At 41.3% G+C, this 21,509-nt stretch overlaps 1 protein-coding gene across 6 annotated transcripts in view; it reads right to left on the bottom strand.

Moving 5' to 3' along the window:
• Window positions 1–21,509, bottom strand: part of RTTN (rotatin) — a 308,992-nt gene that overhangs the window by 160,423 nt on the left and 127,060 nt on the right. For all 6 annotated transcript variants that reach the window (XM_073678960.1, XM_073678959.1, XM_073678958.1 and 3 more), the window contains exons 8-13: window positions 20,346–20,496; window positions 18,165–18,321; window positions 15,064–15,245; window positions 13,287–13,402; window positions 12,686–12,856; window positions 8,116–8,328 (exon numbers count right to left, since the gene is read on the bottom strand). In XM_073678960.1, coding sequence (XP_073535061.1) covers window positions 8,116–8,328; window positions 12,686–12,856; window positions 13,287–13,402; window positions 15,064–15,245; window positions 18,165–18,321; window positions 20,346–20,496 — 990 coding nt within the window. The remainder of the gene's footprint in view (window positions 1–8,115; window positions 8,329–12,685; window positions 12,857–13,286; window positions 13,403–15,063; window positions 15,246–18,164; window positions 18,322–20,345; window positions 20,497–21,509) is intronic.

Here is a 21,509-nt window from a genome sequence, read left to right as displayed (position 1 = left end):
TCTTTCTATAGCATGCCAGTCCTTTGTATCGACTACACAAGTTCACCACCGAGTCATTTTTTCATAAGCTAAACTCCTCCAACTTTTATAACCTCTTATCATAGGAAAGACCTTCCATCCCATGTAATAATCTAGTTGCCCACCTTTGAACTAACTAACTTTCCAATATCATTTTTAAAATTTGAAGCCCAAAATTGGATCCCATATTAATGATGTGGCCTTACTCGTGATTTATAGGTGGGTAATTAAAAATTGGGATCACAAGATTTCACCTCCCTTTTTATACTCTCTAAATTCTTGTTTGCTTTTCCAGCTGCTGCTTGACAATGAGAACTGCTGCTCAGCTTTCTGGTAACCAGAATACCCAAGTCCTTCTCCTGATCTCTACATGATGCTGCTCTCAGATTATGTGGCAAAACTTTGTGCCAATTCCTTGCAGTATACATTCTAGCCAACCATATAATGTAAAGCCCAACATGGTCATAAAATCTTTTGTAGGAAGGTGAACTAAATAGTTTGGCCACGGCAAGGGTGCACCAAGTGCTTGTGCTTAGTTTGAACAGTCATTTTGAGCAGACAGACTACCTTTCATAAAGATGATATACTTCAATTAGATATCTAGCGCTAATTTTCTTTTGTAATTTATAGTGTGTGTGTGTATGTATGTATTTATAGGACCATAATTTGGATATTTTTTAAAGAGGTTTTCCACTTACAACAAAAGTGGTCCACAATCGATTGCAGTCATGTGAAAAAAAACAAGACCAACTAGTGGTCACTCTCTCTTGGTCCAGCACAAGCTCTCCTCCGCTGTTGCTCCGGTCTCTGGGTTTTGACTGCAGTGGTGACCTCACAACTACAGCACACATTACTGGTGCTTGCAGCCTATTGCTGAGCTCAATGGCCTTGCCCATGTATTGGTGATCAGCGCTGTAGTCTTGACGTCGCCACAGTAGCCAAAACACAAAAGGCTGAGGAGATGACGCTGGACCTGGGAAGGGTGAGTTCTATATAGCTTTGTTATTTTACATGACTGCAAGTCAAGGGACCACTTGAGACTGGAAAATCTCTTTAACATGATTAAAAGATTATAAAGTGGTTTTGAAAATGAAGAGAACATCAATACCTGATCAAAATCTTAAAGGGGTATTCCTATCTCCAAGATCCTATCCCAATATGTAGCAGGTGTGGTAAGAATAATATTCGCAAATACCTCCAATTAGAAATGAAGTATAGTTTTTCTGATTCGCCATGTCTCTTTCCTCATGTGCAGGCATTGCAGGACCTTAAGTATCCAATGTTTACGACCACTGATTTAGTGAGTTAGCTAGTTGCTAATGGTCATAACCATAGTTACCTAAGGTCCTGCAATGCTTGTACATGAGGAAAGAAACATAGCAAATCAGAAGAACTATACTACATTTCTAATTGGAGGTATTTGCTAATATTATTACACCTACTACATATTGGGATAGGATCTTGGAGATGGGCATACCTTTTTAAATAAAAATAGTCTGATTTTCTTTTACCTATAACAGAGGAGTGAAGTTAATTACTGTATTTTCTTTCTGATGGCGTTAGAACTTGTATAGTTCAATGAGTACTGTATAAATCCTTATGCAGACACTGAAAAATATAATTTTATCATAAATTTACAGGTATAAGAAAAAAGGGGATTTGATGGCCAGCATTAATTAAAAAAAATAAATAAATCTAAAATGACTTTTTGACATTTGCTATGTGCACTAAGCCACCCCCAAGTTCCTGGAATATGAGGTATTAACCCCGTAACCCTAGACCTGCTATATCTATGGTCCAAGAATTTAAGATACGCCACGCCGAGAATCAATTTTATTGTGTGTGTTTATAGACAGCTTTAAAAATCTTTCATGGATCCATTCAATTTTCCCAAAGGTGCCATTCTTCATTGCTGAACTAACTGCATCCATATAATGCAGCTCCTATTAGCACTGCAGTAGTAATGACAATATTGTTAATGACCGGTTACATCTACAGCATGAGAAAAACACAGTAATGGAGCAAATGAGACCCGGAATAAATCCGAGCTGTTACACAAGGACACAGAGGGAGAAATGTTATTCACATCACATTAACTTTATCATCTGATTCTAAACAATACAAGTCCAAGCATTACCTTTCATTTTAAAGACCATGAAATACAAGTTTTCCATAAAAAGTAAAAGAACCACATCTACTCTGCTTGTCACATAAGCCTATGCCGTATACTGTTAAATACACTATATTTAGCAGAGTTCTGCCAGTAAACTGACTTGTGTGGGGGAGGGGGGGGCCTTCAATCCTGCTCCGAGGTCTATAATAAAATGTTTCATGGGAGCCGAGGGAAAATTCCCACCACTTGACAGCATGGCAATAGCCTGATCAAAAGAAGGCACTATTTCCAAAGATCAATGCTCCCCAAGGCGGTGAGAAAAAGTGCGGATTAGTCATTTATTCATCAAGGAGAAGGAACATATTGCTTCCTTTAAAATGTAATATGGCAAATGCCCCCCCCCCAAAAAATAAGGCAGGGGACACTTATGATTTGGGCTAGTGTCTATATTTTGAAGATTTCCCGTGCGGGTGTTGAAGGGAAAATGACTAACCCTATGATCTAGATTCCCTCAAACACATAGTGTGCAGTGAATCTGGAGCGCAGAATGAGTAGTCATCCGTCACACCGACATTAGCGAGTCCAGGAGATCCATGAGAAGCCTATTCATGGGTGGCACACAGGTCATAGCGCATTATCGTTTAGACTTTCTTATTTTAAGCTTTTGTGGATTTTTATTCTATTTAAAAAGGAGAATTACTATAAAAACATGATTTTACAATCCAGCAGAAGAAATTACTTGGAGCATGTCCCCAATACAAGAAATAAAGCTATAGCGCTCAGAGCACCATCTATATAGTTTAACCCCCAGCTAGGTTTCTTTTTTTTCCAGAAAAGTTCTTTATCACTTATCTACAGAAGACGTGTAGGTTCCACTGGAGATTGCAATCATCCATTCTTCTTCACATGCTCATCAATGAAGCGGCATGGTCGCAAAAATGTGTGGTGTGTATAGGAAATGGCTGAACATGGGACATGTGCCCCAGGAGATCAGCCATATTCCCTCCTTCTCTAACCACAATCTTGAGTTTGCCTGTGAGATACATGGTGGCGGTAGGAGCCTCCCTCTCCTGCAAGTCTACGTTAAAACAGAAAGATTAGTTGGCTCCACCCTCCTTACTCGGTCCAGTCTCATCATAATCATCTGCCTCCCACCTTTCATCTCTAACCTCCTCCTCCGGCCTTTCACAGCTTACTAACTCTCCTACTCACAAAGATGGAAACACACTGGACCTGCTCAGTGCATGATTTTGCTAACTCCCCTCTCCCGCTCTCTCACCACAACCTTCTGTCATTCTCCGTCAGTAACTGTCGCTCCACTCCCACAGTGGGATACTCCCACTTACCACACTTCTAGAAATATACGTGCCATTAACACCCAGAAACTTATAAAGAAATTGTAGCCATCATTGGCCCCAATCTCCTCCCTTTCATGTCCTGACTCTGCACTGAAACATTATAATGATACATTGCAGTGTGCCCTGGATGAAGCTGCACCTCCCACACTCGGCACAGACAGCGACAACCCTGGCACACACTACAAACACGTTTTCTCCAGCGGTGCTCCAGGTGCACTGAACGTCTGTGGAGAAAATCCAATCTGGCCAAAGATTTCATCCATTATAAGTTTATGCTTAAAACATACAACTCCGCCCTTCACCTCTCCAAACAAACCTATTTCAATACCCTCATCACCTCACTTTCCAAAAATCCTAAACGCCTCTTTGACACTTCAGTCTCTCCTCCATCCAAGAGTGAAAGCCCCGACTACCGACCTCAGCGCTGACGATCTGGCTAATTATTTATCAGACAGGAAATTTTCTCCCAATCCCCTAAGCACGGTCCTCCCTCTCCCATTGCATCTAGCTCACTCTTTGTCTTTGAGCCAGTCACAGAAGAAGTAGTAATCAGGCTCCTTGCATCTTCTCGCCCTACTGCCTGCACCAGTGACCCTATTCCCTCACATCTCCTTCAGTCCCTTTCCCCGGCTGTCACCACTCATCTAACCAACATATTTAATCTCTCTCACCCAGAATCTTTCCCTCCTCATTTAAACACTCCAGCATACATCCATTACTTAAAAAACCATCCCTAGACCAAAACTGTGCTGCTCACTACAGACCTGTGTCTAATCTTCCCTTCATCTCTTAACTCCTGGAACGCTTGGTCTACTCCCATCTAATCCGCTATCTCTCAGATAACTCTTCTTGACCCTCTACAATCCGGTTTCCACTCCTTACACTCCACTGAAACTGCCGTCACTAAAGTCTCTAATGATCTACTAACAGATAAATCTAATGGTCACTACTCCCTGCAGGATTCGACACTGTGGATCACCAGCTCCTCCTCACGATGCTCCAATCTATTGGGCTCAAGGACACTGTTCTATCCTGGTTCTCCTCCTACCTAGCTGACCGCTCCTTCACTGTATTTTTTGCTGGCTCCTCTTCCTCCCAGTTTCCCCTTACTGTCGGGGTTCCTCAAGGATCGGTCCTAGGCCCCCTCCTCTTCTCCTTATACACCACCCCTATTGGACAATCAGTAGATTTGGTTTTCAGTACCATCTGTACACTGATGACACCCAATTATACACATAGTCTCCTGACCTCACCCCTGAATTATTACAAAACACCAGTGATTGTCTTTCCGCCGTCTCTAACAATATGTCCTCCCTCTATCTGAAACTAAACCCGTCAAAAACTGAACTTCTTGTGTTTCCTTCCTCCACTAACCTACCTATGCCCAATATTGCCATCTCCGTGTGTGGCTCCACCATTACTCCCCAGCAACAAGCCCGCTGTCTTGGGGTTATACTTGATTCAGATATTTCCTTCTCTCCCCAGATCCAATCACTCGCCCACTCATGTCATCTCCACCTCAAAAACATTTCTAGAATTCGACCTTTTCTTACCTTTGACTCTGCAAAAACTTACTGTAGCTCTGATTCATTCTGGTCTGGACTACAGCAACGGTCTACTAATCGGTCTCCCTCTTACTAAACTCTCCCCTCTCCAATCTGTCCAGAATGCAGCAGCCAGGATCATATTCCTCGCCAACCGCTACACCGTTGCCTCCACCCTGTGCCAGTCATTGCACTGGTTACCCATCCGCTATAGAGTTCAATATAAACTCATCACCCTTTTTATCTGTAGGTTTCCTGTCCTTGAAGGGCAGATCCCCTCTCTCAGTGGTGCAGTCATGGGGGAAGGAGAATACATTTATTTTGTCTCATATAAACGCTGCTCCTCGGCGGAGAGAAACAAGTGTGCTTATGACGGCAGCTCCTTTGAAAGTCGAGATACATCTAAAGCTCTGTTTCTCCAGCACACAGCCGTCCCAACTTGATTAGTACCGCTGCAGTTTAAATGATGACACAAGCACCATGTTTACCACATTCTCAGACAACCCTTTTAAGATGGACCGAAACAGCTCTTAATCAACTATTCTTACCTTTAGTAATCAATGAAAATGCAGTGCTCACCCCTATAATACCCATTTAGAAACTGAGAAATTCTTTCTGAATTCAAGGGAGCCATTTATAAAACAGTGTTACAGTGTTCGTTATTTATTTTATAATGAAACCGCCCAGGCTATAAACAATTTGAAACTTTTATTACTGATGCATGTTGTTTTTTCCCTAAAACCTAAAAAGCACATCAACATCACTCTACTCTGACTAGGAGTTGCTTAAAGAGGTTGTCCACTACTATAGAACATGCCCCCCATTGATGTAAATGGTGGAAATAAGATTTTTAGCAAATACCTTGCACCGTCAATTTTGCCTGTGAAGCGTCGCTACCACTGACCGCTCACAGGCATCATGTGACCCTGTGATTCAGTGACCAGCTCCCTGCTGATTGATGGGTTGTGGGCGGGGTTGCCCTACGCGTCACAGCCCAGCATCCACCGCGCACTTTCCCAATGATTGAGGAGAGGGAAAAACCCCGACCACAGCCCATCAATGACCGGGGAGGGCGTCACTGGGTCATGCCCGGCTGCAGCCGAAATTTGACGTGACACCAGCGGATGTCAGAGCCGGCTGCAACTGGGCAGCGGCAGCTGGCCATCTAAACCTTTATAGTGGTTGTGTCTTAACACAACCACCCAATGTGAGCAAACCTATTGTTTTTACTGTCTACATTTAAAACGGTTTTACCCTTTTGTGTGCTTTTCCCTTCACAGTCACTGTTTATCACATGATTAAAAACAGATTAGCTGAATCCTTCTAAGTTCTATGTAGAAACAGAAAGTCTCTTTTCCTTGCATGAGTCATCATTAGAACTACAATTCTACCTCACTGCAAAGTCATTGGCAGGGGGGATGAGTGGAGCAGCTGGGTCAGGTGTTGAAGAGCGGGTGGAGCTGGTCTGCCAGGGAGCTTAGAAGAATTCAGCTAGTCCGTTTATAATCACGTGAGGTCATAGACTTAATGGAAAAGAAGAATTAGCTGGGTAGAAAGGCAAAATGAGCAATTGTGAGTACACAGTGCTATATAATATGATGACTGCAATATATTCAGAGGATACAGGATTTGATGGGAGGGCTTCTTTAATTTCAGAATTACCAAGATACACATCCCCATTAAGAACAGAATATCTATATCTATGTATACATCAGTCTCTGACTACCGGCTACAACAAAATCTTTGCAATAGTATTTAGGTCATCCGGCCTAGCCCCTAAAATCTTCATTCCATCTACAGGTGGTCCATTCCTTTACCAGTGTCAGTTCACAGTAAATTAACATAAAACAACCTGAGTCCACCCAGACTATGCCGCTTCATCTGTGGTCATTGCTAGATAAGGGATTGTCAAACAAATTTTTTTTTTTTTTTTTCAAAACTTGATAGTGTGTGTGAAAAGAAGTGTCCTTGTAATATCAATTAAAGATAGCATGAGCGTTTGTAAATTCAGTATATTTTCATCTATCACAGTGCTCCGTGCTTTCTGTCCTTTGGCTGGAGAGCAGACCCACCTCTACTGGTGGATGCACATACTCAACAGCTTCCTCACTATGCCCCACTGTGTCGTTATCTGACAATGAAGATGCGGATACTGTGTGGTAAAGAGATAAGAACTAAATGTAAGAAGTGGAGAGGATAGACGAGAAAGAGACAGGAGACTAGAAGTAAGCGGAGATGACTACAATGCATTTCAGAAAGATTTCACTGCTTCTTGGAAAGTCTGCTGCCTGATCTCCAGATGAGAAGATACCAAAATTGCAGAGAAATGAGTAAAGAGGCTCAAAAGGGGGACATTCAATGGAAAGTAGTGTCCTGCCTGGTTCAAATGCCCATAGTAACTGTAGAGACCTTGTCCTTTAAAATTCCCTGCACAATAGATGGCCTGATTGGAGAAAGGCCAAAAGGTCCAACCCTCACAGATCAGAAGGTTATGGCATCTTCTAGAGATATGCCTTACCATTACATGACAGAAATTCCCTATTTGAATGGGAATAACAGCAAGGAAAACACGTCATCTACAGATTGCATAAACAATTTGTCATGCCACCAATTCAATATCAAATATCAAACTAAAAAAGTATATAAAAAACAGAGGATATTGATTCGTAGGACCTTGGTCCCGAGGTCAAGCCGGTCTTCTGTGGCCGCTGGACGTGACACTTTAGCCAGACCAGCTAATCAAAAGCAGAGACGAGGATGCCGTTAAGTAGGAGCCGGTTTGCAGCGCTCCCATCCAGGGGCCAAGGAACACTGATCCGGTTGCTGGACCAGTGATCTATCGAGTGATAAATATTACACTTTTGAAGGTCTGACCCCCACCGATTGCTAGAACGGTTGAAGGCCGCCGCGCTTGCTGGAGTTATGGAATCACCAAATGAGATCATAAATGATTCTTGGTGGAGTAACAATTTCATTTCTGCCGGTTAAACTAAAATACGCCATATTAAGTGCACATATACTATTCTACACAGAGATCCATAGTTAGGATTGCAGATTATATATCTAGCTGCACTGTACAAACCTCTTTTGTGGAGCAGGACATAAAAGAAGTTGTACATTCAATGGAATAGGCGGTCTCCGAGGCTTGTTTATAGACCCAATAGTCTTCAGAATTCAGCTGCTCCATAAAAGCTATAACAGATTCATGAACGCTGGGGTATGCAGTACGGAACGGCAGGTCGACAGATAGGAGAAACAAAGCATTCATCAAATTCTCCGGCAACACATGATTTGCCTGAAAAAAAGAGAAAAGAACAAACGTGTTAAAACCGTACAAACATATAAAGACATTTCACGAAGGTCAAGACTTTCTCCGCTCAGCGGCAACACTCAGCTAAAGCCCCAATTTTACACATATTTAAAATATTTTATTGAGAAACATTATATCTAAATATTTCATTGCGAGACACAAAGACATAAAACCCCGCCATCAATGTGCCCAGTGCAGTTCCCTTAAGGACCAATTTGGAGGAGCTTGTTCAGTGAGCTCTCGAGCTTTCTATGGAATATTGCCGGCGCTGATTAGAATTCCTAGCTCTACTGTATTGTCTTCAGAAATCAAACCCACTAAAGGGAGTCACTTTTGTGACTTAATGTGCTTAGCACGGCATGTATTTTCAATGACAAGGAATATGAGCAGAATATCAACCTATCCATGCTGTCCTCATTATTTTTAAGCCACTGGAGTGAAGCGCAAATCTATCACAAACGATGTTTTGCTTCCTTTAAATCCGACTGTTTGGGAAAACTTGATCGCATGTACAAAACCTTTCTGAATTGGAATTACGAGTGAGCGCCAACATCAGTAGTGCAGAGGTTGAGAACGAAGACTATGCAAACAAGACGCGTGGGCGCTTTAACCCCTTAAGGAACAGACCAGGTCGCTCAGTTTTTTTGATCTTCGTCTTCCAAAAGAGATGATTTTTTTTTATTATTATTATTTTTCTGGAGACATAGCCGTATTAGGGCTTGTTAGTTTACTGGCAGAGAGTTGTATTTTTTTGGAAAGATGCCATTTAACTTCTATAAAATTTATAGTGGTCTAGGGAAAAAGAAATAGCAATTCTGCCTTTGTTTTTGGATAACGCTTTATGGCGTTCACTGTGCAATTAAAATGACCTGTTAACTTAATTATGAGGGATATTAGGATTACAGTGAGGGTTTTTGCTTCACTACTTTTAAAAATAATGCACACAACCTAGGATAAAAGTAAAAATGAGCAAATACCTTGCAGTAAGTACCGTAAATGAGTAAACAGCAATAGTACATGTAGATAACATAGGACTGTCCTGAATGGGTACACCTTGTCGTGGTGAGATGGCTTTTACGCTTTTTTGATCAAAATAGTGTTACCCAAGTTATTTCCATGTACTATTGCTATTTAATCATTTACTTACTGCAGGGTACTTGCTCATTTTGTTTTTATCCTCAGATTTGTGTCTGTTAATGGCCACAATGTGACCATGCACCAACATGCTGCACTTGTCCTAGCTCCAGTTCATGACTTTTTTTTTGATAAATAAAGGTCTGTGTCACCATAATATGAACCTTACTTCTTTTCTTTTATTATATTAATTGGCAACCTACCTCTTTGAGGGTTTTTTCATTTGTGGGGGATGGTTAGCTTTAGTTCTTGTAACTTTTGGAGACAAGGTGACCAAAAAGTTGAAATTCTTTCATTTTTAGTCTTTTTTTTTTTCTTCTAAGAGATTTAGCATGAGACAGAAGTAATATGACAATAAGTTTGCACCGACATGGCAATGCCAGAAATGATAATTTCCTTCAGTACTGAGCCAGCACCCATTGTGTATGGAGCAGCAGATTCTCCATGCACAAACAGGATGTATACTAATGACTACTTGCAGCAATGGATTAAAAATGTATTTGCTACATATTACATTGCTAGAATTTGTCATACATGACTAATTAAAATGTACAAACATGAAAGAGAACACATACAATAAACTAAAATGATTGCAGCCAATATGTGAGAACAGGCAGAGGGCAGCAGAGGCCCAGGAATAGCACCAGAAGCCATTACATCTACAAGACGGCAACTGAACGGGGAAAAAAATAAATAAAACGCTCAATCTAAATTTCAAAATTAAAAATAAAGATGTATTTTTCTAGTTGTTGTTAGTAAAATGTATTTTGGAATAGGAGTGCAATAATTTTCAATGGAAAAACATCCAGAAAACATGGCACTTCGATCTATACATGTTTTACAGAGTTGGAAATAGTACATAGTACTAGAATACTAATACTGAATACACTATTATGTAATGCAGGGCAAGATAAAGAAAAATAGTTTCTCCACAAAGGGGAAATTCTAAGAAAATTACATCTTTCATAACTTAAGGAAGATTGGTTCAATTTAAAAAAAAAAAAAAAAAAATTTATAGTATATAAATATATGTATGTATACACACATATACATGTATGATAGGAAAGACCTCTGCATCTTTTTATGCAGAGGGGTGGCGATCAATTATTACTGACAGCAAAACCAGTGCAAAGAAAACGTGGATGAGTTGTCCTTACCAGCATGATCAGAATCGGTCACCAAATATTTCCCACCTCAGAGCAGCGTAACGTAGAGACAGACTGATTCCAGCAATGTGTCACTTAATGAGCTGATTGCTGTAGTTTTGATAAAAGCACTCTGATCATCAAGAGATTATCACCAAAGGACTAGTAAACCTACTGCCACGTAGTCCTCCATATTCAAGTGCTCTGTATAATGTCACCTCCAACATCGATACACCGCAGCCAGTGGTGTGAGCGTGATTAATCAGAGAACTGGTAAATGTACAGCAGATAAAACAGGGATTTCATCAAAACTACAGTAGGCAGACAGCGAGTGATACATCACTGAAATTAGGGTCTCTGCCCCTACATTATGCTGTAGAGATAAGCGGCTTGATTCATGGTGCTCCAGTCCAGTGTCCAGGTCAGGGACACCTGGCTGCTAGACGGGAGTCCAGCGGATCTCTAACGTTCTGACGTGACACACATGATATTGTACCAGCCCTGTAGCTGTGGCTAATCAAATGCCACGCCAGTGATGCCAGAAAGTTAGAAATTCACAGGTATCTCATCTAGGAGCCACGGACCACATTCCTGGATGCTGGACCGCAGTCCTGTGAGCCGATCCGTCCATCCCCATCAGGCTGCTCTTAGATGGGGTAACAAAAACCTGGTGAGAGATTCCGTTTAAAGTGAGGAAACAACCCTAGACATCAGGGTGGCAAATATCACAGAGATGGAAAGTATCTCATGGTTTGTCACTGTGGCATTTATCTATCAGTGGCTAGTTGTAGAAGGAAGGGCACAAGGTAAATTCCTCCAAAATGTATCTTCTGACACAGACACAGGAAAAGGGATAACAAGAAGATAAGCTCAGAATCCCACTACTATCTAGAAAGAAAAGCTGCATAGCCTTTAAAGGATATTCCAGTCATACGATACGGAGGACCGATATCCAGTATAGGTCATCAATATCCGCCCCACTTTTCAGTTTTTAATTTGTTAAAAGTTTAAAAATATTCAATAAATTCTGTTCCACTTCACGATTGTGTTCCACTTGTTGATTCTTCCCCAAAAAATTAGAATTTTATATCTTTATGTTTGAAGCCAGAAATGTGGCAAAAGGTAGAAAAGTTCAAGGGGGGCAAATACTTTCACAATTCACTATACATATAAGAGGGGACACAAAGACCCATACAATGAAATTGCATGGAAACGTATAGGAATTGGGTATATTACAAATTGGTATTTATCCTCAATAACGACTTCTGTAATTTCCCTCTGGATCAATAAAGTGTGAGTACCCAGGGACTCCACCGCACGTTTCGCCAGGTGGCTTTCTCAAGAAAAAACTCCTTGTGAAAGCACCCGGCGAAACATAAGTTGGGAGTCTCTGGGTACTCACACTTGCCAGCTCATTTTTCCTATATTATTTACTGTGGTTATGATGTATATGTGATTATGTATTAGTCCACTCGGATTTACTATTTAATGTTTTATATACATTGACATGTAGACTCCATTTACATTGGTCACATTGTTATTGAGGATAAATATGAATTTCTAATATACATACTTCCTATGTGTTTCCATGTGATTTCATTGCATGGGTCTTTGTGTCCCCTCTTATATGTATATTAAAAAGATATAGCTTTTATGTACTAGTGAAGTTACATGCTTTTATTGAATACCTTTGTGTCTATTCACATCTTTGAGTAGGATTTATAATCATATAGATGGTAACAAAGCAATTTGGGTTCGGCAAGCATCTCCCCCAGCATATAATACACTCGTATAGCAATAACCTGCTGGATATTATACTTGCATATCATGCACCCTGGCACTGCATTATTTCACAATGGTTTATGGACAGATCAATAGCGCGTATAGATAAAGGATTCCCGGCTGTAAATTTAGGTCTACAGAGTGGTCACACGACACCTTCAACTGCGGAGTGGAGTGAAGACGGCAGCGTATAACCTGGGGCATTAATATTAACCAAGACAATCTGGGGAAAGAAGCCTTTTAAAGGTTTCTGCTTTTCAGGATTGTCCTTCATCTCTTACCTTTTCCACTGGGATAAGTGTTTGCAGAAGTCGCAGTGTAAAAAGAGAGATGCTGATAAATGCCATTCTGTGGTTCACAAGAGAAGAGTCAGGCTTCTCACAACCATTGCTATTTTTATGATACAATATAGTCTCCCCAAGAGTATCAAGCACGAAAAGCAGTTTACATCTCTGGAAAAGCAAAAAAAAAATAAATAATGACTTCTTATTACATTATTGGAATAGGTTTAAATCATATAAGAAGTGTGCAATTTATAGCAGAAAAATAAAAAAAATAAAAATAAATAAAAAGCAGGAACCCTCTCCAAAAAAAATCATTTATAATTAGGTTCTGCGGCAGTGTTGTCCATGCATAACCTTTAGAAGAAATATCAGAGAAATAAAAGGCGCTATTGACATTGTCTTATTGTTTGCCTTCTTAGGTTGCCATGAGAACCGGGGCAGCCGGCTAGGCCTCCTATATCCAGAGTGCTTGGAAAGCAAGTTTTTATTGATGCAAACTTAATATAGGATGGACGGCTAATATCATCATTTACCGATCGACAAGGAGATATTTAACACATACATTATCCGTGCCACGATCGCAGTATTGCTCGCTCACCAGTTCTTGTCCTATGAGACTTCCGTCCTCCCAGACACTTTCTGAAATGGCCTCACCAAGGAGGCCCGAGTTTTCAGTAAGCAGCTCAAGGATCAAGATCAAAAGCTTCCGCCTTTCTGTACCCGGGCACATGAAAAAATATAAAGGTCATTATTTAAGTTCTGGATAACTAAAGAAAAAGATGAACAATTACAAGAACTAATAAAACACATACAAGTCAGCAGCAACTATGTTGGCAGCAATGTTCACATGATATTGTTTGTGTCATGTTATCACTGGGGGACACAGAGCTGAGAATGGAAGAATGGAGCCGGTCCAGGTGATCAGTCTTCAGGTTTTTTTTTATTACATGCAGCACAGGTCCCTGAGCTTCTTCCACCACCAGCAAAGAGACGTGGGATCGCTGAAACCAAACAATGACTGCAGTGATAACCAAGTAAACACTGCAGTCAGTGATTGGCTGCAGAAGTTACATATCAGTTACATCAGAAGAGGATGTACAGAGCCAGCTGGTCCTACTGACATGTGATAAACCTTCATCTATGGATATAACATGCTGTCAGGAATTCTGTTGCCTTCTACAGTTTGACCACTAGTGGCCGCTATTGTTCCCTATTATGATACTGGCGTAGTACGGTTGGAAACCCGTGGCCGAAGGAGCACAAGCAGGAACAGCAAGCGGTAGTAGAAGTTCTTAGAGATAGCAAGGAATTGTAGGAAACAATCCGTAGATAAATTAGAACAGACTGGGTAAGAATGTCTAGGAGCTGGAGACTGAAACTAAGCTAACAGCTAGACACAATACTCAAGCAATGAGCAATGAGGCCCAAAAAGGAAACAAGACGGATTCCATAGATTCAGAATCTGCCATCTTGGAAAAGGGCAATTGAAGAACACAACAGCAGCCTCCAGAGGTAAGGAGTTAAATTGCAGCACAATTATTAAAGTGAACAATAGCAGCCACTAGTGGTCAAACTTTAGAAGGCAACAGAATTCCTGACACATACTGCTTATTTTTGGAATGCACCACTTCCTAGTTCTGTTATAACATTATACAGTACATGTGAGTACATAGATGTATACAAGCATACATATATAATTACATACATTATTATAAATTTTCAACACTAGCTAGAAAATAGCAGCACAGACCTCTAATATACGAAGAGTATTAGAACCGCTCTATTGAAGGATGTCAGTATATAACCCACACACATCCTATTAGTTAATTACTATAGGTCAGTACAGTTTGGAAATTCTTCTGTGCCCCTTAAAGGGAATCTGTCAGCAGTTTTTTTGCTACCTCATCTGAGAGCAGCCTGGTGTAGGCAAATAGACCTTGAATCCAATGATGTATCACTTAGTTTACTTGGTATAGCAGTTCTGACAATCAGAGGTTTTAGATTTAGCAATGCAGCAGAGTTGAGAAAGCTAACTCCGCCCTCAACATGCTCTCTCTATATACAAGTTCTATACAGTGAGCTGCTCATCACAGAAGGAGCAGAGTCGGACTAGCATGCATGCACTGCTGTAGACTGGGCAATGATAGTCACCAGGTGATAAAACCTTCAGTGTATGTAAACAACAACACACAGCCTTACACATGACACACCACTGAAATCTGTGTTTTACCTTATAGTGTCCTTAGATTACATAGCAAAAACATGCTGACAGACTCCTAATCTTAGATTCAGATTTTACAGGTAAACAGATAAACCATAATTGATCTAGAATTGCCAATTATTTTACCAAATTGTGACAATGAAGGAAAACAAACCTGTTTTTAGCAAAGGTGCAGCATTTTCCAAAACAAGAACACAAAACTGAGGGAGACTCATCTGTTGAAATTGTAGATCTAATGCATCTTCATTTTCAAGTTCTGCGGGGTCTGATGGGCCTCTGTCCATTGGGGACCAATGTGGGGTCCGGGAGTTTGCGTGCGCCTGGATACTGGTTCCACTTTAAAGAAGAATGAAAGATTTCAATCATGTTGTGTGACTGAACATCAGAATTCTTTTTTTATATTGATAGATCGGGCGATTCTGAACACGGCGATACCAAATGTGTATGTGTTGTTTTTTTTATTATTTTATTTTGAATGGGGTGATTTAAACTTTTATATATTTATTTTTGTTAAAAAAACATTTGTTTTTTTTTACACTTTCTGCATGCTTCAATAGTCTCCATAGGAGACTAGAAGCAACAACTGTCCAATCGCCTCTGCGACATACAGGCGATGAGCAGATCGCTTGTATGCAGCAGAAATGCTCCTGTGCTATGAGCGCCAACCACTGGGTGGCGCTAATAGCAATCGAGACATGACAACCACAGGGGTCTGCTGCAGACCCCGGGTTGTCATGCCAACCCATCGGTGACCCACAATCATGTGATGGGGTCACCGATGGGCGGGGCTAATGCCGCTGTAAGAGATTGACAGCGGAATTTAACTGGTTAACAGCCGCGGGTAGATCGTGTTTCCACCCACGGCTGTTGTGGGCACATGTCATCTGTAGAAATCATCTGACATGTGCCCTGTTCAAGCGGGCTAAGCACCGGAGCCCGCGCTGAACCCGGAGTGATGGCCTGGGGCGTACTAATACGCCCCAGGCGTGAAAGGAGTTAATATAACTGGTTTCGTAATATGGACAAGAGTAAGAAAGCCTGACAACAAACGTCATAATAGTTACACCAATAAAATGGAATACGTAGTCATCAAGTAGCATAGGAACCAACAGAGGCCTCACTAAAGTGTCTAGCATTTATTTTAATAGCTTACACTGTCATTGCCAAAAGTGTTGGCATCCTTGAAATTGAAATGAAGCATTTCTCCCAGAATATTATTGCAATTACACATGTTCATTTCCTTTGTGTGCTTTGGAACAAACAAAAAAAACAGATCAAGGAAGGCAAATTTGACATAATTTCACACAAGACCCCCAAAAATGGGCAGGACAAAATTGCAGGCACCCTCAACTTAATATCTGGTTGCACACCTTTGGAATTAATAAGTGCAATCAATCGTTTCCTATAACCATCAACCAGCATCTTACACCTCTCTACTGGAATTTTGGACCATTCTTCTTTTACAAACTGCTCAATGTCAATTTGTAGGGTGCCTTCTCCCAACAGCAATTTTAAGATCTCTCCACAGGTGTTCAATAGGATTTAGATCCGGACTCATTGCTGGCCACTTCACAACTCTCCAACGCTTTGTTTCCATCCATTTCTAGGTGCTTCTTGAAGTATGTTTGGGGTCATCGTCCTGCTGGAAGAGCCATGACCTAGGACACAAACCCAGCTTTATGACGCTGGAAACTACATTGTGTCTCAAACTCCGTTGGTAATCTTCAAATTTCGTGATGCCTTGCACACTGTCATGGCACCCAGCGCCACAAGCAGCAAAACAACCCCTAAATATCTTTGAACCTCCACCATATTTGACTGTGGTACTGTGCTCTTTTCTCTGTAGGCCTCATTCCATTTTTGGCTAACAGTAGAATGATGTACTTTACCAGAAACCTCTATTTTGGTCTCATCTGTCCACAAGACGCTTTCCCACACGGATTTTGGCTAACTCACATACATTTTGGAAAACTGAAGTCTAGCTTTTTTATTTCTCTGTGTCAGCAGTGGGGTCCTCATGAGTCTCCTGCCATAGTGTTTCATTTCATTCACATGTCAACAGATAGTTCATGCTGACACTGATGCACCCTGAGCCTGCAGGACAGCTTGAGTTTCTTTTGAACTTGATTGGGGCTACTTATCCACCATCCGGACTATCCAGCGTTGCAACCTTTCATACATTTTTCTCTGCTGTTACATGTCCAGGGAGATTAGCTACAGTGCCAAACTTCTTGCTTATGTTTCGCATCGTGGACAAAGGAACATCAAGATCTCTGGAGATGGCGTTATAACACGGAGATTGTTGATATTGTTCAACAATTTTGGTTCTCAAGTCCTCAGACAATTCTCTTCTCCTCTTTCTGTTCTCCATCCTTAGTGTGGCACACACAGACACACAATACAAAGATTGAGTCAACTTCTCCCCTTTTTATCTTGTTTCAGGTGTTATTTTCATATTGCCCACACCTGCTACCTGCCACAGGTAAGTATGAATGAGCATCACATGCTTGAAACAAAGTTGTTTACCCACAATGTTGGAAAGGTGCCAACAATTCTGTCTGGCCCATTTTTAGGGTTGTGTGTGAAATTTTGTCCAATTTGTCTTTTTTTGTGTTTTCTAATACAAACATAGGAATAAACATGTGTATAACAAAACTTGTGTAATTGCAAGAATTTTCTGGGGAGAAATACTTTTTTTTCTGGAACAATTTCAAGGGTGACAACACTTTCGGCCATGACTGTAGAACACCATTAATTTCCACAGCACTTTACAGTCATTATCACTGTTCCTATCGGAGCTCACAATCTAAATTCCCAATCAGTAGGTCTTTGGAATGTGGGAGGTAATCGGAGGAAACCCACGAAAACAATGGGTGAACACACAAACCTGAACCTTCACCTTGAACTTTGATCAACCAGACTAGCGCGAATCACTTCTATTTTATTTTTATATTCTTTTATTATGACAAGTCTGACTGACCAACCCACCAGCGCCACTAAATATCACTGAACATACAAACTCCTTGCACATGTTGTCGTTGGTTGGATTTAAAGCCAGGACCCGAGAGCTGCAGGGATACAGTGCTAACCACTGAGCCACCGTGCTGCCCATGACATGCTGTATAATTTTAGAAATTTGGCAGGATAACATGATTGATAACTTGTCATTACGAGGAAACAGAACATTTAAGCCGTATGTGTATCTGGTTGTAGAAAAACAATGAATGTAAGGCTCACAGTCTAATAGCCACTTGCCTAGAGGAGGTGGCATCCCAATCCTGCCCATCTCCACTGAGCCTCTGGTTAACACGTCCCACTGCAGAGGGCCTGAGAAGCTCATTATCCGGGGACGCGTCCTGTGAATTCCGAGCTGGAGTGTGGTATGACACCGAGGAATTCTGGGAAACTACATCTGCAGAATAATCAGTGTAAAGAATTAATTCATGATTATCTATCTGTTCAAATATGTACAGTGAAGGCACTGAAGGATCATCAAGGAAGAAAGCAGGAGAAGACCACTTCGGAATCTTATTTACATTCATCAGAACATCGAAAAGGAGAGAAATCTCCAATTATCAGCGTAAATGGTAACAGATACAGGCATAAAAAGCTAAAATGCTAAGAAAAACCACAATGTAAACAGAAAGGACACAAAGTATGACCCTTATGATGGGGCGATCAAACTATGTTCAAGGGAGAACATATTCTGAAGAAGCAATTCATTAATGTATTCTGTACATTATGTGTAGAGATATCATGGACTGAGTTCCCTTTACACAGACAATCTTTTAAAAAGGAACCTGTCACTTTTAAAAATGCCATTTACCTGTTGATCTAGTGGTAATCTGCAGATAAGTAGTGATTCAATCATGCCTGGAAGAGTGATTACAGGGAGAAAATGAAGCTTAATTCCCCCTGCAGCCGCTCACTTCCAGTCATCAGGGCGGTGCAGGGAGCAGTCACGGTCACCACTGACTATACACTGTGTGCAGCTGTAATCCCTCCAGCACAGTGACAGCCTGCTCTGTACATACATGCAGATGGGAAGGCTGTCCATCAATGTGCAGGGGTGTGATTACAGAGCGATAGTGAGTGGTGAACGAAACAGTGCCTGCAACACCCGATTATTCAAAGCAAGGGAAGATAGAACTTCATTCTCATCCTATGGTCACACTTGCAGGAAGCCTGCCAGACATGACTTAAAACACCATTACCCACAGATTTCCCCTATATTTGCAGATCAATAGCATTTTTGGAAGTGACAGGTTTCATTTCAGATGAAGCTGCTTCAGGGAAAGTGTCTCGGAGGCCAAGACTCCACTCAGCAAAATTAGCTGTTTCTAGTGGCAGACCAAGTCATTTAGTAGAAGACATGGCAGCACTTCAGATTACTGGCCATTCACCTTACACATGGATGGTCTATGTCCACCAGAGAAGTTCTCTGCTGCAAGGTGAGATCCCGGTTTAGGTGTCATCGGTGTGTCGGGTATAATGTGTCACGGGTGTGTCGGGTGTAATAGACAGTCGCTCTGGATCTGGCAGTAGAAGGTCACGGTATTGCAGACACCTTCTTAGTCCTTCTTCCTTTAGGACCCAGCGGCGACCTCCCTCCTGCTGCTGCTGATTGATACACCCTTGCATGGGAGCTAAAAACCCTAAGTTTTCTCCAGGCAATGGCCGGTGATACTTCCATATACCTTTGTGTATGCTTGGAGAACTAGCTGTTGGCTGGCTTCTTCTCTGGTGCCCTTGGAGGACAGTTGGCGTTACTCCTCTGGAGTTTGCTCAAGCTAAGTTGATCACCTTTGCTTGTCTAGCTTGTTGTCTTCAGTTTGTAGTGGGGCCTGACCAGTGCTCACCCCTCCCCCTCTCTATCTAGGGCCAAGATCTAGGGACATACAAGGTTTAGGGTCCTGCTCGGTGAGAAGTGTGGAACCTATATATGGACGGTAGGGTGTTATTAGATCTGCCTAGGGGTCTCCACTTCCCCTTTCCCTAGTGTTTGGGCTGTCTCCCCCTCTTCCCTTCATGTTGCACTTAGTCTTTCCCACACCTTGTGTGACATTAGGACCCTATTATATGAGCTCCAAATTCCCTAAGATTAGCCAGGAGTAACAATGCTGGAAAAACAACCTAAAGACTAAAATCACCTTGCAAGCAACTATATAATCTGGCCCCCAGACCAGAGCCCTGCTAATCCGTCTATCCGTGGCATCACAGGCGCCTGTTCTTCTAATTAAATTTTTTAACTATTGTTAAATAATGTTACATATAATTAACAAATAGTTAAAAAAATTAAAATTAGAAATAGGAGCCTGTGATGCTACAGATAGGATTCTCAGGGCTCTGGTCTGGGGGCCACAGACTGCCGTCAGGTCTGCTGAACCAGGTTCCTGCTAATCTTTTTGCTCGATGCTATTCTTGGATTAGGTTTACCTTGTTTAGTGCTCAAGAAGCCGGGATCTCTATGAAAGTTCAGCCGGCTTCTAAGCAATGTACATAAGCGATGCAAACAGGAAGCCGACTGAAACGCCAAATGTTGTTGGCCATCTTTTTCAAAGGCCAGGCTCAGCAAAGACAACAGACTCTGCAGAGGCAATACATAGCAGGGATTAGTACATCATTTATCTCGTACACCAACAACTAAATCAGCGAAATGTCACATTAGTCTTATAACAAGACATAAAAGCCAAAGCACACGAGTATAATGCATGTAATGCTGTAACACAAGCTATGCAATAGCAATAATACAGCACGTGATTGAAGATGAAGATAGCCATAAGGCACAATGTTTCCTACTCAGCTGAAGCTCCTTTCTGCCTTCTATGAGTATATTCACATGAATGGATTCTAGGTAATGCAAATCAGACAAGCAATTACAGTATTACAGGAGCAGCTTGGGAGGTTGAAACTGATTTTTGCCATATATGTGTAGATTACAGCGCTGGAGTTCGACACAAGGATTAGCTCCATTTAAAGGGAACCTGTCACCATGAAAATGCCGTCCAATCTGCAGGCCCCATGTTATAGAGCACGGAGAGATGAGAAGATTGATACAGTATACACTACCGTTCAAAAGTTTGGGGTCATTTAGAAATTTAATTATTTTTGAAAGAAGCTAACATTAAATGAATCAGAAGTACATTCTATACATTGTTAATGTGGTAAATGACTATTCTAGCTGCAAACGTCTTGTTTTTATTGCAATATCTACATAGGTGTATAGAGGCCCATTTCCAACATCCACCACTCCAGTGTTTTAATGGTACATTGTGTTTGCTAACTGTGTAAGAAGGCTAATCGATATTTAGAAAACCCTAGAAAACCCTTGCACAAGTATGTTAGCCCAGCTGAAAACGGTTTGGCTGATTTGAGAAGCTATAAAATTGACCTTCCTTTGAGCTAGTTGAGAATCTGGAGCATTACATTTGTTTGTTCTATGAAACTCTCAAAATGGCCAGAAAAAGAGAACTTTCATGTGAAACTCGACAGTCTATTCTTGTTCTTAGAAATGAAGGCTATTTCATGCGAGAAGTTGCTAAGAAACTGAAGATTTCCTACAACGGTGTGTACTACTCCCTTCAGAGGAGAGCACAAACA

Source organism: Phyllobates terribilis, unplaced genomic scaffold (genome assembly GCF_046119375.1).
Source record: "Phyllobates terribilis strain yellow unplaced genomic scaffold, ASM4611937v1 Scaffold_4__5_contigs__length_816908805, whole genome shotgun sequence".
NCBI classification, from domain to species: domain Eukaryota; kingdom Metazoa; phylum Chordata; class Amphibia; order Anura; family Dendrobatidae; genus Phyllobates; species Phyllobates terribilis.
The sequence above is the reverse complement of the archived record's forward strand: the minus strand, read 5'-3'. Positions and strand labels throughout refer to the sequence as shown.